Raw genomic sequence first — 14,768 nt, forward strand, 5'->3', positions numbered from 1 at the left:
CCATGGACGCAAACAATCGATTTCGGGATCCCACTGTGGACGCGCTAAACCGATTTTATTAGATCTGTTTTGTAATATCGGTTTAAGCTAATTCGAAATAATCGTGCAGTGTAGACGTACCCTTAGTCCCTGAGCTAGTCTACCCTACAAAGGCTTTAATGATACAACTACATCAGTACAGAGACACCAGCAGAGCCCCCTGGTGGAGACACAGCATATAAGAAGATAACATATACTGGCAAAAGGACTCCTTTTGTTGGTATAGCTACATCTACATGGGGACTGGAGGTTGTCAGCATAGCTATGTCAGTCAGAGGTGCGCTTTTTTTCTCAGTCCTGGTCAACATAGCTCTGCCACCATAACTTTGTAGTGTAGATCTGGCCTCTGCACCTCAGTTCCTCATCTGCAAAAAGGGGGCCATAGCACTGCCTGTGAACGATATTGCAACCCCATGCAGCATCTGTGGGGTTTCTCTATTCATTCTTTGTATGGTTTCTGTATCATTGTGTTCTACTCCATGCGGGAGGGTTACCACAGATCTTACGGGAACCAAAAAACAGTGGGGAGTGATTAAGGTGAGTCATTGAGACTAAACAACTGTAGAGATGTACTGCCCTGGAGAGTCTTGTATATACTAGTTCAGACTGGGTTTTCCAGAGACTAGGAAACAAAGAAATGTCTTTTGGTACAAAAGGACTAGCATGAACTCACACAAGGCCTTCTTTCTGAATCCTTGCAACGATCTCATCTTGCAAATGGGTTGGAAAGACGTTGGCCTGCTTGGGCCCCAGAAGACTGATGGGTAACTTCTGGTAAATTTTGAGCGTGCACATTGGAGATTTTATAATTTAAATATGTTTTCTCTCTAATGCTTATACCTTAAGAATAAATATGCTTGCCTAGAAGGAGCTGTGTGGTAACCTGTAACTGCTGGCGATACACTGGTCACAACCCTCAGAGAGAAAGCAAAGCACAGGTGCTGGCCTTGAGGCAGACTGGCTTGCTGTGGATATCACAGTGCAGCCTTAGAACTCTGGTCAGAAGGGAGACACATGTAGATCTCCACTCAAAAGAGGTGACAGTGGGAGCCAGAAACCTTAAGTGGGTGCCCTTTAGAGATTACTGACAGGAAATACAGATGTAGTTACCCTGGAACCGTGACACTGCCTGTGAAGGGGTGGACTAGACCCAAAGGCCTCCTGCTGGAGGCCTCAGGGTTCTGCTACCCCCATCCCAGGAAAGGAGCAATGGAGAGGTCCTCCAAGCAGGCTAGAGTGGCTGCAGGGTAGAAGCATCCAATCAGGCCCCAGGAGGGCCATATAAAAGGAGCTGCAGAATGGAGCAGCAGTTAGTTGCTGCTGGAAGCTGGAGAAGAAACGACTGCATCCCTGCCATGCTGAGGGAACTGCAGCACAATGGATGGCAGGGACTGGAGGGAGTGAGAGGCTGCTGGCTGGCTGCTAGGTCTGAGCCAAAGAGAGTTTGCTAACACAGATCGGGGAAGCAGTGAAGGAGCTCCTGTCTAGCTGTGGACACTGAGTAGGGACTGAGCCTGTGGAGGGCTGCAGGAAGATAGTGTCTCCAGGGAGGAAGCCCTGGGGATACAGCCCCATAGGAGGGTTGGACTGGTTTAAAGACCATGGACACAACCAGCCAGAAGGGGTGCTCACGAGAGGCGAGTGTCAATCCTGCTACACTACCCTACCTCACAAGGGTGTTAAAATTATGAGGTTCTCATATACTACAGTGATGGGGCATATAAGTGCCTAAGAATGATATAGCAAGTAAAGAAACACCACATTTCTGAGACTCTCTGCATAAAGGATCAACCTACAGTAACTGCTAATGAACAAAAGACCTGTAATGGTTCTCTTAATGACTCTGCTAAATTGCAAGCTGCTAAAAGCAGGCAGAAAAAAACTTCTCTCTGGCTACTTTTAAAACCAACCACTTCTCCCTGCTAATCCCTAGCAGGAAAAAAGAAAAATAATGTAGCTACTGGCTTCTGGATTCGTACTTCCCATAACCGCTACCTCTATGTGGTAAACGTCTGTCCCAGATCTGGACCTGTGCGTACAGAATCTGGGTGCTTACTGTTGACCTGCCCCCAAGCTTATAACCCAGCTTGGATCTGATATTGGCTGCCACCAACCAGGGATTTTAGGGTTCTGTCACCACCCGAGTCACCTCTCAACCTTTCCCTGGGGGAACCCCCCAAGACCCATGACCCCTGGTGCCCCCTATCCATCCCATGTCCCCCCCTCGTTTTCCCTGGTGAGCCTGGGCGATGCTATTAGCTTAACTCCTTGAAAGCAAAACCAAGAGAGCTAGTTTACCTCCCTTGAGGCTTATGCATTCAAACCTAGTACAGCTACACTACCAGGAGATTCACCCCTCTTGCCTCATACAGTAACTAGAGAAAACTCAGAGAACAGATGATTCTTTCTCTTTCCTCGTACCTGTTCGCGTCCTGGGACAATAGGAAAGTCAACAGCAGAAGTAATGCTTCCCTCCCCTCCCTGTCTTCCTCTGAGGGAGACAGATAACCTGGTACAGAAATTCTATCCCTTTGCCTCCTAGGAAGAAACTCCATAAGTTTAAAAAGAAACTTTATATAAAAAAAGAAAGAATGATTACATCTATAAACTCTGCAATTAAGAAATTCAATACAGGGAATAGGCTTATAAGAAATAGGAATAACAGCCTGATTTAAAAGATAGCCCAAATAAACCCAGTCAGCAAACAACACCCTGTAAATACAATCAAGCAACATTACAGCCGATACTTTGTTCCTTTGTACTCCACACTTAAGTAGTGAATATTTGGAAACAAGAGGAGTTAGAAGAAGCTTGTTTACTCCACAGCCGAGGAAAACAAAAAGACCCCCGAGTTTTTCAGTCCCCCCAGACTTTAAAAAAAATCCAGGTCTCTGATTGGTCCTCTGGTCAGGTGTTTGGTTCCCCCTTTTTTCACCCTTTACAGGTAAAAGAAAATTAATCCTTACCTATCTACTTATGACAGGGCCGCAGGAAGATAGTGTCTCCAGGGAGGAAGCCCTGGGGATACAGCCCCATAGGAGGGTTGGACTGGTTTAAAGACCATGGACACACCCAACCAGAAGGGGTGCTCACGAGAGGTGAGTGTCAATCCTGCTATACTATCCTACTTCACAAGGGTGTTAAAATTATGAGGTTCTCATATACTACAGTGATGGGGCATATAAGTGCCTATGAATGAGATAGCAAGTAAAGAAACACCACATTTCTGAGACTCTCTGCATAAAGGATCAACCCTACAGTAACTGCTAATGTAGGACCAGCATTTCCAATTCAGACTACAGATGGCCTAAAAACAGAACCATTTCTCTGAAATCACTGAATTTTCAGGGTTTTGGTAAAATAGAACCTAGATTTGAACTGCTCTTGGTTCTCCCAGTCTCTGCGTGAAACCTGTGCATGAGAACATAATGTCTAAGAAACTGTATTCATGCTACTTATTTTTAAATAAATAGCAAACATTGCTCATCTGTTTTCATCGTGATCACTCTGTGCTTAGTGGAGGGGACTTAAAGTTGATATCATTATTCTAAAATTAGAAGTTAACCCACATCAAGCTACCAGATCCAAACACCACTGAGCTTTGGGAAGAGTTCAGATCTGAGTCTGAACTAACAGCTGAGGTCCACCTCTATCTAAATCATAAGTTACTGGGCTTTAGAATGTTGCTAACTCTTATAATCGCTGATCTACTGTTTAATTAAAAATAATTAATTTTATTGTCGTAGGGACTTGTTGATCTAGCAATCCAAAAAGAAATTCTCTCTCATCTTCATTTCTTTTATAGATCATAAAGAAAGGCACAAACCCTGTTTCTTTCTTTATCAGACTGCATCTCATTAGCACAGAAGCAGCATTTCACAGCAGTGTTTCAAGAAAGAAGAGACAGAGAGAAAGGGCCAGAATATGAGAGACTGAAGGAGAAAAGCTTGAGAAAAACCAGAGCTTGCTCCCATTAAAGTTAGTGGAAACTCTCCAACTGATTTCTATTATACAGGATCAGATGTTAGATGACCTGCAGCATGTACACAGAAACAAGAATTATGAGAAGTATATGATATATGATCCATAACAATGTAAAAAATATAATATCTGTCTATTTAGGTACCTATGTGGCCCTCATCAACCTAGTATCTAAGCATCTAATCTAGAAAACAAACATTTTAAAAAAAAGATTTGGTTATTTAAATGGTCAAATTAAGCAATGTACAATTATTAATTCCGTCAAGCCACTCCAAGTAGTGCTTTTTGACTTTTCATACGGCTTGAAAGCATCCAGTCTTCAAACTTGAGGCCCCAAAAGATGCATTTGCCAACAATTGAACTGTCTCTGCTGTCTTATGGATTAATTTAATTATTAATTACAAGGAGTGGAGGAAGTGACAGAGCTCACTTTTTCTTATCCCCAACCCTCATAAAAAAGACGTCATTAAAATATACTTACGTTGCATAAATATCAAATGTAAAGGTCTTGTTCCAAATATGGTAGTATGGCTCAAATGGGATAAGTTTGACTTCAAAAGATGGAAGTTCTGTGCAAAAGAACACAAAAAATAAAGATCCTGTCTAAAAGAATTCACATTTCAAGTGTGCCTTCAACTCCCAAGAGTTCATAATGCACAAGGCTTCAGAAAAATTGGCAGCTCTTTGTTCCTGCACTGAAAGGTGTGCAGAGAAAGTTGAAGCCTCCATTTAAGCTTTAGGCAAAAGCAGAGCAGTCTTTGATAGCCCTCTTGCTAACCAGTAGTTGGAGCTATATTACAACGGCATAGAGACAGATAGACTCTGGACAGGAGCCTGATCTCACAAATACTGATTTATATCCACTGAAGTCAATGATATCTCACATATGTAAAATATATGTGAGATCAGAATCAGGCCCACTGGCTGAGTGATACCCTTAGAGTCGGCTGTTCCTCACCAAAGTACATTCGTTATAAAATCCTTCAGTTCACTAAGGGTCAGATCATGATTGGCCCCTATATGGGTGCACAGGGATGAGAGGGTGCAAATTCTTCACAATTCAAGCACCTTGCATATGGATTGGCTCAGCTGAGTGTTGAGACTGTTTCTCCCTGCATTTCTTTGAGTCCAAGGCACTCTAGAGGGGGTAGAGCCATTGCCCTGCTACCTCCAATCACCTCCCTCTTCCTCCCGCCCCACTGCACTGGCTCACACAGTAATTCAGACACACTGGGGCGAGTAACCATCATCATCTTAATTGATGGTGGAGACTGTGCACTATCATATGCACCAGGGAAATTAGCAAGGGATTACACCTCCTTGAGGTATAATCCCACAAAGCGCTGCTCGAAGAATGGTTAACGCGACATCCTACTTGGGTCACTGCCTATCAAGCCCATTTGGTCCCCAGTTATCTAGAAGATCTAATATCTTAGCACAACCAGATACTTCGCTGTGATATAGTCAGAACTTCATGTACTCATGCTCCCAATTAAACATTAGCTTACCATAGCTTTTAACTTCAAATTCAGCTGAACTATTGGACATCTCATACCCATTAAACCAGGCCAGGATTTTCCAGTTTCCAGGACTAGTGTTCAGATTAAATAGAAAGGAGAAAGTTTCTCTTACTCAATAGATTTTCAAAGCAATTTAAACATATTTAATGTATTGCTAAATAGAATAAGGAAAAAATCAACCCCCAGCAGTTGAAACCAAACACCAATGTCTACTTCCTTCCTTTGTTTTCACCCTCTAACAATGATTTTCCTTCATTTTACTTTCCCTTTGCTGCTGGGAAGCCCATAAATGTTTTTCTGAAGTATTGAAGTCTGGTTTGAAAGAGACACTTTGGAGAGCATGAGGAACAAGCTAATAAATTACCATGTTGCAAACTACATGGAATACAGATTACCCCCTAAAAGCCTATATGAAGAAGACAGTCACAGTATATTCGCAAGAGGCAATCTTCATGCCATGAGCTCTAAATAATTCAGCATAGCATTTAAGCACATTTAACTTTAAGCACATGCTTAAGTCTCATTGAAGTTAATGGGATTCAAGCTTGTACTAAAATACTTAAACATAAGTGCTATACTGAAGAAGGATGGATTTAAGCACATGATTACAATTAAGCAGTTTGCTGAATTGGGGATTTAATAATTTAGAATACATATCGCCACACCATATAAGCACTAAACGGTTGAGCTGGCTCTTGTAAGGATCAAGGTGTCTTCCACAAGGATCTCAGGGCCACACCAGACTGGGCCATCATTTCCTGCCAAATGTCATTTTCTAAAAGGATGTCATAGCTATGCTTGATTGTAATCAAAGCAGAAATATCTCCTTCCTCTGTTATGGGACTGTAGCGCCCCACTCTGTGTCCCCAGGGTGAGGAACCTTTACTCTTCTTGTTTTTAAGGTTTATCTTTTTAGTATGTGTTTCATGTTTTCCAGCAGTAGGGGGAGCCCTGGCTTGGCATGTATAGACATGCTGTGTATGTGCATGTGACAGGGCACATGAGTAGGCTAGGATATATGAGTGTGTTAAAAGCTTCTCCATGTACTGTGTGATGGAGGCGTGACAGACTCTAGACAGAGAAACAGGTTCATTGGCCCATAGCCGATACGCCCTGCCAGACCATCCAGCAGGGAATGAGATTTTCCTTTCTTGCTGTAATTGTAGCCTAGAAGCATATATTTAGATCTTATTGTAGTATTCAATAAAATGGTTAAAATCCACCTAATCTCTCTCAAATTTGTCTGAATTGCACAGGGGAAAGGGTACGCCGTCCTACCTCCCTGTTCTAAGAAAGGATGGCAAAACTAAACAACACTTGGTGAGGAAGGGAAAATTGTTTCTAAACAGAGACTGCGTATCTCTCTAGTCACTTTTAGTCTGAAGAAATTTCTGATGCTCCCAAATAATAATAGTAGTAATTTTGATATGTTGACACTTTGAAGATTATGCCACAGTAACTTACTCTGCAATGTCAGGTATCACAAAATGTCCACTGGTCATTGGCTTTGTCTGCAATGCTAATTTTTTAACCACCATTCCTTTTGAATTCTATTGAGGAAAAAACAAAAACAAAAATACAGCTCATACTCGCAGAATGAAACAGTTGTGTCATTAGCTGAAGTTTGCATCTAGATCCTGGGGAGGGGAAAGAGCAAGATTGTTCTAATTTTTCCTTTCTTTAGGATTCCACTTTTCTGCCCCACCTCCATACTCCACTTTAGACTGAGAAAGACTACATCAGTTTCTCTTCACAGCCTATAAACACCACTCCTCTTCTGACTGGAAGAATTACTGCTAAATGACACAGTAAATTGCCCTGACAGTCCTTCCTGCTCTTTCTGGCCTAGGAAGGAAGGAAGAAATTGGACCCAAGGTTCCAACATGATGGTGCACAGAACTAGTCCTTGGCTACTCAATCAGCCATATGCTGAATGTCTTAATACAATTATTGTTCTTTACCTTATATTTAAGGATATACTTTTAAACAGTCCCCCTCATGAGACCTGGATGGGAAACTAACAAAGCCTCTCTCATTTACTTACAGGTTCAAGTCTGAAACAATTTGGTAATACTAGGGTTGTCAAGCGATTAAAAAAATTAATCACAATGTAAAATTTTAGAGCCTACAAGTCCACTCAGTCCTACTTCTTGTTCAGCCAATCACTCATACAAACAAGTTAGTTTACACTTGCAGGAGATAATGCTGCCCTTTTCTTGTTTACAATGTCACCTGAAAGTGAGAACAGGCATTTGCATGGCACTGTTGTAGCCAACGTCACAAGATATTTATATTCCAGATGCATTAAATATTCATATGCTTCAACCACTATTCCAGGGGACATGCATCCATGCTGATGATGGGTTCTGCTCGATAACAATCCAAAGCAGTGCAGACTGATGCATGTTCATTTTCATTATCTGAGTTAGATGCCACTAGCAGAAGGTTGATTTTCTTTTTTGGTATTTCGGGTTCTGTAGTGTCCACATTGAAGTGTTGCTCTTTTAAGACTTCTGAAAGCATGCTCCACGCCTCATCCCTCTCAGATTTTGGAAGGCACTTCAGATTCTTAAACCTTGGGTTGAGTGCTGTAACTATATTTAGAAATCTCACATTGGTACCTTCTTTGCGTTTTGTCAAATCTGAAGTGAAAGTGTTCTTAAAATGAAGAACATGTGCTGGGTCATCATCCAAGAATGCTATAACAGGAAATATATGGCAGAATATGGATAAAACAGAGCAGGGGATACACAATTCTCCCAAAGGAGTTCAGTCACAAATTTAATTAACACATTTATTTTACAAGTGTCATCAGCATGGAAGCATGTCCTCTGGAATGGTGGCTAAAGCACGAAGGGGCATACGAATGTTTAGCATATCTGTCATGTAAATTCTTTGCAATACCGGCTACAAAAGTGTCATGCAAATGCCTGTTCTCACTTTCTGGTGACACCGTAAACAAGAAGAGGGCAGCATTATCTCCTATAAATGTAAACAAACTTGTTTGTCTTAGCGATTGGTGAACAAGAAGTAGGACTGAGTGGACTTGTAGGCTCTGAAGTTTTACATTCTTTTGTTTTTGTGTGCAGTAATGTAACAAAAAAAATGTACATATGTAAATTGAACTTTCACAACAACGAGATTGCACTACAATACTTGTATGAGGTGAATTGAGAAGTACTATTTCTTTTGTTTACAGTACTATTTCTTTCATTTTTACAGTGTAAATATTTATAACAAAAATAGTATACACTGTGATTTCAATTACAGCACATAATACAATATATATGAAAATGTAGAAAAACACCCAAAATATTTAATACATTTTAATTGGTATTCTATTGTTTAACAGTGTGATTAAAACTGCATTTAATCATGATTAATTTTTTTAATTGTGATTTTTTTTGAGGTAATCGCGTGAGTTAACTATAATTCAAGGGTCAGCAACCTTTCAGAAGTGCTGTGCCGAGTCTTCATTTATCCACTCTAATTTAAGGTTCTGTGTGCCAGTAATATATTTTAACATTTTTAGAAGGTCTCTTTCTATACGTCTATAATATATAACTAAACTATTCTTGTATATAAAGCAAATAAGGTTTTTAAAATGTTTAAAAAGCTTCATTTAAATTTAAATTAAAATGCAGAGCTCCCCGGAGCGGTGGCCAGGACCTGGGCAGTGGGTGTGCACTGAAAATCAGCTCGCGTGCTGCCTTCGGCACACGTGCCATAGGTTGCCTACTCCTGCTATAATTAATTGACAGCCCTAACAATGACTGAAAGTTGTCACCGTCGGATAGCTGTCCAATGACCATATGAAATAAATTGATGGTTTCTATTCAGTTCTTAAAGGACAAATGTCCACGCCACAAAAACACTTCAGTTAACTGGAACTCTTGATGGAGGTTTCGGAAGCCACCTCTGCACAAGAAAATTTTTTAACCAGATTCTTTCAATTGTGAATGAAAGTGTAACTGCACCCTCAAAAGCCATCATTGGAACTAGTCTCACTCTTGAACTTCCTGGAGAAATACCTACCACAGTTTAAATACTCACTAGTACAATGACTTGAATCTTCTCATTTGCAGGTTTCATTGCATTGTCCAAGGTGAAGATTCTGTACTTGACTACATAATAAAAATGGTAAAGCTGAGGGTTTCATTTTACTTTTCTAAAATACACATTCTAGTTCTAGTTTCATGTTGTTAACTGAGTCAATCAATTCAGGAAGGCAAATCAAATAATCAGAAACGTAATAAAAAACCCTACCACTGTCTTTTCCAGGTTATACTGTATGAAGCAAGATAAATATGAATAAACGTGTTTGCTGCTTTAAGAATCTCTCTTATAAAGATAGAGTAAGTTTGGTTCCACAACAGTATCATTACAGGTACTTAATCACTGCAACTCAAATGTGCATAATGTTGAGCTCCCTGTGTTATCACTTAATCTAGTCTCATATTTTGTCACTTCACAATCACTAAAAGGGGATATACTGCGAGTCACAAAGCTCTGTACGTTCCCCTGAATTTTAATATTTTTTGGATGAGAGTCATTGCTGTGTGCTTGAGGAGGAAGTTCCAGATTCTACTTGGGCCCTGGATGAATGTCTAAGGGCTAGGAGAAGGAACAAAAAAATTCTTTCCCCTTTTGTGCCATTACACAGAGCTATGTAACAATGCAGCAGACCAGAGTTTACTGCAGTACAAGTGCCTAGAGTCTACTGCAGCTGCTGGACACACATAGGGGGTTGGGGGAGTAGTGAGGTTTTTGCCATAAAGTGAAGAATTTGCCATTAATTTTTTTCCCTAACAGCAACCACATGATATACAGCATTTTTAACCTCTGAAAAGTAGTACTATTTTTTTTTAACCTTTTGTACTGGGTGTGTATATAGGTTTATCTGTCTGAATAAAAATGTAGCCCTTCTTGGAAGACAGGAGGATGCGAGTGTGCTGAGGATGTTCCTTAAAAAGCTCCTTGCTTTCAGTGACTAGGAGAACATATGGTTTTCGTCTTTTCTTGAACATATCTTCAGGCATCAAATCAGGTTTGACCTGAATATAATGGAAGAACAGTGTTAGATCCTCCCCTGGTGTTATTCAATGTAGCTCCACTGAATTCCAAGGAGCTATGCCAACTTAGAACAGCTGAGAATCTAGCCTAAGAAGTTTATCTGACTGAAGTATCCATGAAATAGCTGAAGATTTGATACCATTTGTATGGCTCATAACATTTTTCTACAGATGATACTCAAGTTTATTTCTATTTTTTGACTATTATTTCTTTGGCATTAGAAATGCAATTCACTTTCTAATTCACTGCCATGGAACTATGAAAAAGTAAAACACCTTTCAAATTAAATATAATTAGAACTTAATTACTTTTTATCCTAAATACATATTATTTTCTTGTTACCATGCCATTTGGTGGTTGTAATATTACCCCATATTCCCTTATTTATTCAAAGTTTGGTTAGAATGTTGTCTGATGCATATTAATAAGGGCTACCAAATGTCCTGTCTAGAAAGGAGATCAAACTAAAGCTGCAGATCTGAACTTTAGGGGATATTCAGATCAAGTTGGAATTTTGCAGCATGTCCCTGTCTCCACAATAATCCAAAACAAAACCCCAGATCTCAACTCTCCTGAACTTTAAGGACTCATTTCAACAGCCACTAAGAGTAAGCAGGCTCGGGGGTGCAATGCAGCAGATCCTTAACAGCTCACAGCAATAGCGTACATTTTCAGATTAAAAGCAGCAGAGAATCCTGTGGCACCTTATAGACTAACAGACGTTTTGGAGCGTGAGCTTTCGTGGGTGACCCCTGCGTCTGACGAAGTGGGTATTCACCCACGAAAGCTCACGCTCCAAAACGTCTGTTAGTCTATAAGGTGCCACAGGATTCTCTGCTGCTTTTACAGATCCAGACTAACACGGCTACCCCTCTGATATTTTCAGATTAGAAGACCATACATTCTATCCCTAAGTATGGAAAGTGCCCATCATACTCTGGGTGCTACCACAATCTTAGGCCTGGTCTACACTAGACAATTAGGTCAGTATAACCATGTTGCTCAGGGGTGTGCAAGATCCACACCCCTGAGTGATGGAGTTAAAACAATTTAAGTCCCCATTAGACAGTGCTAGGTCAATGGAAGAATTCTTCTGTCAATTTAGCTACCGTCTCTTGGGGAGGTGGATTACCTATGCTGATGGAAGAATCTCTCCCATTGGCATAGGTAGTGTCCACATTGAAGCATTACAGCAGTGCAACTGCAGTGGTGCAGCTGTGATGCGTAGTGTTTTAAGTCTAGACAAGCCCTCAATAATAAAAGTGAAGACGATCACTTTCTCTAAATGGAACTGGGAAGTGACCTTGCCAAGGCAGTAGGGCCAATATTCCATTCCCTATTCTCATGAAAAGGTCATGGAATCTTTATTAATCAGAAGTGATCAGGAACTTGTGTCTACCTACTGCATAGAAGATAGCACCTATCATCACAAAGTAGGGTGACCAGATATTCTGATTTTGGGATCTTTTTCTTATATACCCCCCATCCCCGTCTCAATTTTTCACACTTGCTGTCTGGTCACCCCATCACAAAGAGCCCACTGAAACCATGCTGGGGCACTTCTTTAGTAGTATAGACTCAGAAAACAGAGAGCCACCAACTGAACCAGCAATATCCACTCCACACAGAGCTTGAGTTTTTCCTATTCAAGCTTTGACATGTCTAGTCAGTGATATCACAAAGTCCCAGCTCATGATGATGATATGACTCCAGACAGATTTTTAAATGACAGCTTTTGGTTACTAGCATGATTGTTGACTCACCATAATTTTTTTCATTTCCTGATAGTTGTTCTCTTGGCTGAGGGTAAAGACAGTCATGTCTGATAGTAGCTCACTATTTATCTCATCCTTGAAATATACTGTAACTTTGACAGAGCTCTGTGCTCCGTGTACTTGAACAGTTATTGTCTCATGTTCTCCCACATGTACCACATTTGGTGCAGTAATAAGAAATCTAAAAACCAGATAGAATAGACTATTTACTGACTTTTGTGGATTTTTTTTAAACAGACACTAAAAAAGCATCCATCAAATGCAAACTTTTCAAAAGACACTAAATAACAGACTTCTCAATTTCCCCAGATCAAACCAACCCAGCAACAACGTAAATACAACAGAAATCAAAACTTTTTCCCCACAATTCTCAGCCACCCTGAATCACCATAACCAGTCCTACCCCAAATTCATCTCACATACAAAGGGGGAAAGGGTGGACCTTGTAGGCGAATAATGACTACCAATGCCCAGTTTAATAGAGAGCAAGATTAGACAGGCTCACGCCTACATAACTGGAGGTAATACCAGGCAGTGCATTAATAACACTATAAAAATTTGTGTATTTTATACTTGAAAACATGTATCTTCAACTGATGGTACCAATACTTTCCATATACTATCCATTCCCCCAAATGCTTCCATATGTCAACAGGTATCACTTCCATCTTATATATGTTGAGTTATAGATACCTCATCTTCATCCGGATGCTTGTCTCCCTAAAATACTAGCAATACAAGACTATAGAATCTGGGTTTCACGAGAAGGAGATAGGGAGTTGAGTGTCAGCCAACTATGCTTTCTGTCCCATGGCTTTTGTCATTAAGCAGAAAACTAATAAGCAATATACTTACGATGGCGCTTGTTCTGCATTGCGCAAGAATGCACAAATGCTCAGCACAAATACCAGCCTTTCCATCAAGAACCTTTGCAGTATAAATTTCCTTGCTGCAAAAAAGATCTTTCAGAAGAATGTTAACAACCTCCCTTTGAGATGGCGGTGGTTAGAATGGGGCTGACCACAGATTACATCAGTTATCAGTCTCTATCCTGGGTTACTCATTAATAACCCTCAATATTATGCAATCAATAGAGACTGAAGGTTCCAGAGATGTAAAAACATAGCCCAAGGATGCACAGTCTAGAGCTAATCAAGACTTTGCATGTTATTATTCAGCCTCCATTGACCAGAGTCTTTGCAGCTGCAATATTTTCAAATGTTGGTCATTTAAAACCATGTGGAGGGAAGTTCTTATAGTATGATGCCTACTTTAATAGTGTAAGTTCTGAAAATGCAATCCTTAAAACCAGTTTCATGAAAAAGGTGGCATGACAAAAACAATCGCAATAAACCAATTCTTCATTCTGAGTGGGGAATAAAACAAACGGTGCTTTTTTCTATCTGAGTGTAACTTTGTTCTAGTAAGAAAGTTTCTTTCCTGTGTGTTTAAACACTGATTGGATTTAGTGATTATGAAAACATGAGAAATACTGACTACAGTCAAGTATAGCATGGGCAGGCACTCAGCAAAGTTCACAATGGAACTTCTCCAAAGCAACTCCGTCCTGGCCTCCAATACTCCTACTATCACATTCTGGCCTTTTCCTGAGCAAAGCCTGAGGGTTGCATTGAACCATACCAGATTATGTGCTGGGTTTGTGTTGTGAACAAATGCTTACTGCAGGCACGAATAAAGACATCCATTCAGTTGGATCTGGTCACACTTTATGGATGTCCTGGAGGCCCACATCCTCTTTTCTCTCATCTTGTTTTAGTCTCTTTTCTCCAAATTCTGGTCAATTATTAACAGGGCACAGTTCAATTTCCTTGACAGGACAGTGATCATTTGTAAGATTAGCGAACATGCCACTAAGGCAGTGGTTTTCAACCAGGGGTACATCAACCAGGTCTTCCAGGGGGTACATCAACTCATCTAGGTATTTGCCTAGTTTTACAACAGTTACATTAAAAAGCACTAGCCAAGTCAGTACAAACTAAAATTTCATACAGACAATGACTTGTTTATACCACTCTATAGACTATACACTGAAATGTAAGTTCAATATTTACATTTCAATTGATTTATTTTATAATTATATGGTAAAAAGAAGAAAATAAACATTTTTTCAGTAACAGTGTGCTGTGACACTTTTGTATTTATATGTCTGATTTGTAAGCAAGTAGTTTTTAAGTAAGGTAAAACTTGGGGTACACAAGACAATTAGACTCCTGAAAAGGACCAGTAGTCTGGAAAGGTTGAACTGCAACAAGGTATGTGAACAACCTTGAAGAATGGTTCAAAATTAAAATGTGTCTAAAGAGCTCAAAAAGTACAGTTCTCTGATTCCAGCGCCACTCCCACCCTTCACTTTCTATAA

General features: G+C 40.2%; 1 protein-coding gene across 2 annotated transcripts in view; it reads right to left on the reverse strand.

Moving 5' to 3' along the window:
* LOC116833560 (complement C4-like) overlaps positions 1–13,817 on the reverse strand; it is a 97,688-nt gene extending 83,871 nt beyond the window's left edge. Inside the window, exons 1-7 of one of the 2 annotated variants that reach the window (XM_032795148.2) lie at positions 13,244–13,817; positions 12,377–12,569; positions 10,411–10,594; positions 9,594–9,664; positions 7,005–7,090; positions 5,529–5,611; positions 4,502–4,589 (exon numbers count right to left, since the gene is read on the reverse strand). In XM_032795148.2, coding sequence (XP_032651039.1) covers positions 4,502–4,589; positions 5,529–5,611; positions 7,005–7,090; positions 9,594–9,664; positions 10,411–10,594; positions 12,377–12,569; positions 13,244–13,308 — 770 coding nt within the window. In that variant the 5' untranslated portion in view covers positions 13,309–13,817. Of the gene's footprint in view, positions 1–4,501; positions 4,590–5,528; positions 5,612–7,004; positions 7,091–9,593; positions 9,665–10,410; positions 10,595–12,376; positions 12,570–13,243 lie in introns of those variants that run through there. The other variant, XM_075061616.1, reaches the window with a different exon arrangement.
* Positions 13,818–14,768: the final 951 nt, after the last annotated feature.

Source organism: Chelonoidis abingdonii, chromosome 1 (assembly GCF_003597395.2).
Source record: "Chelonoidis abingdonii isolate Lonesome George chromosome 1, CheloAbing_2.0, whole genome shotgun sequence".
NCBI lineage: Eukaryota > Metazoa > Chordata > Testudines > Testudinidae > Chelonoidis > Chelonoidis abingdonii.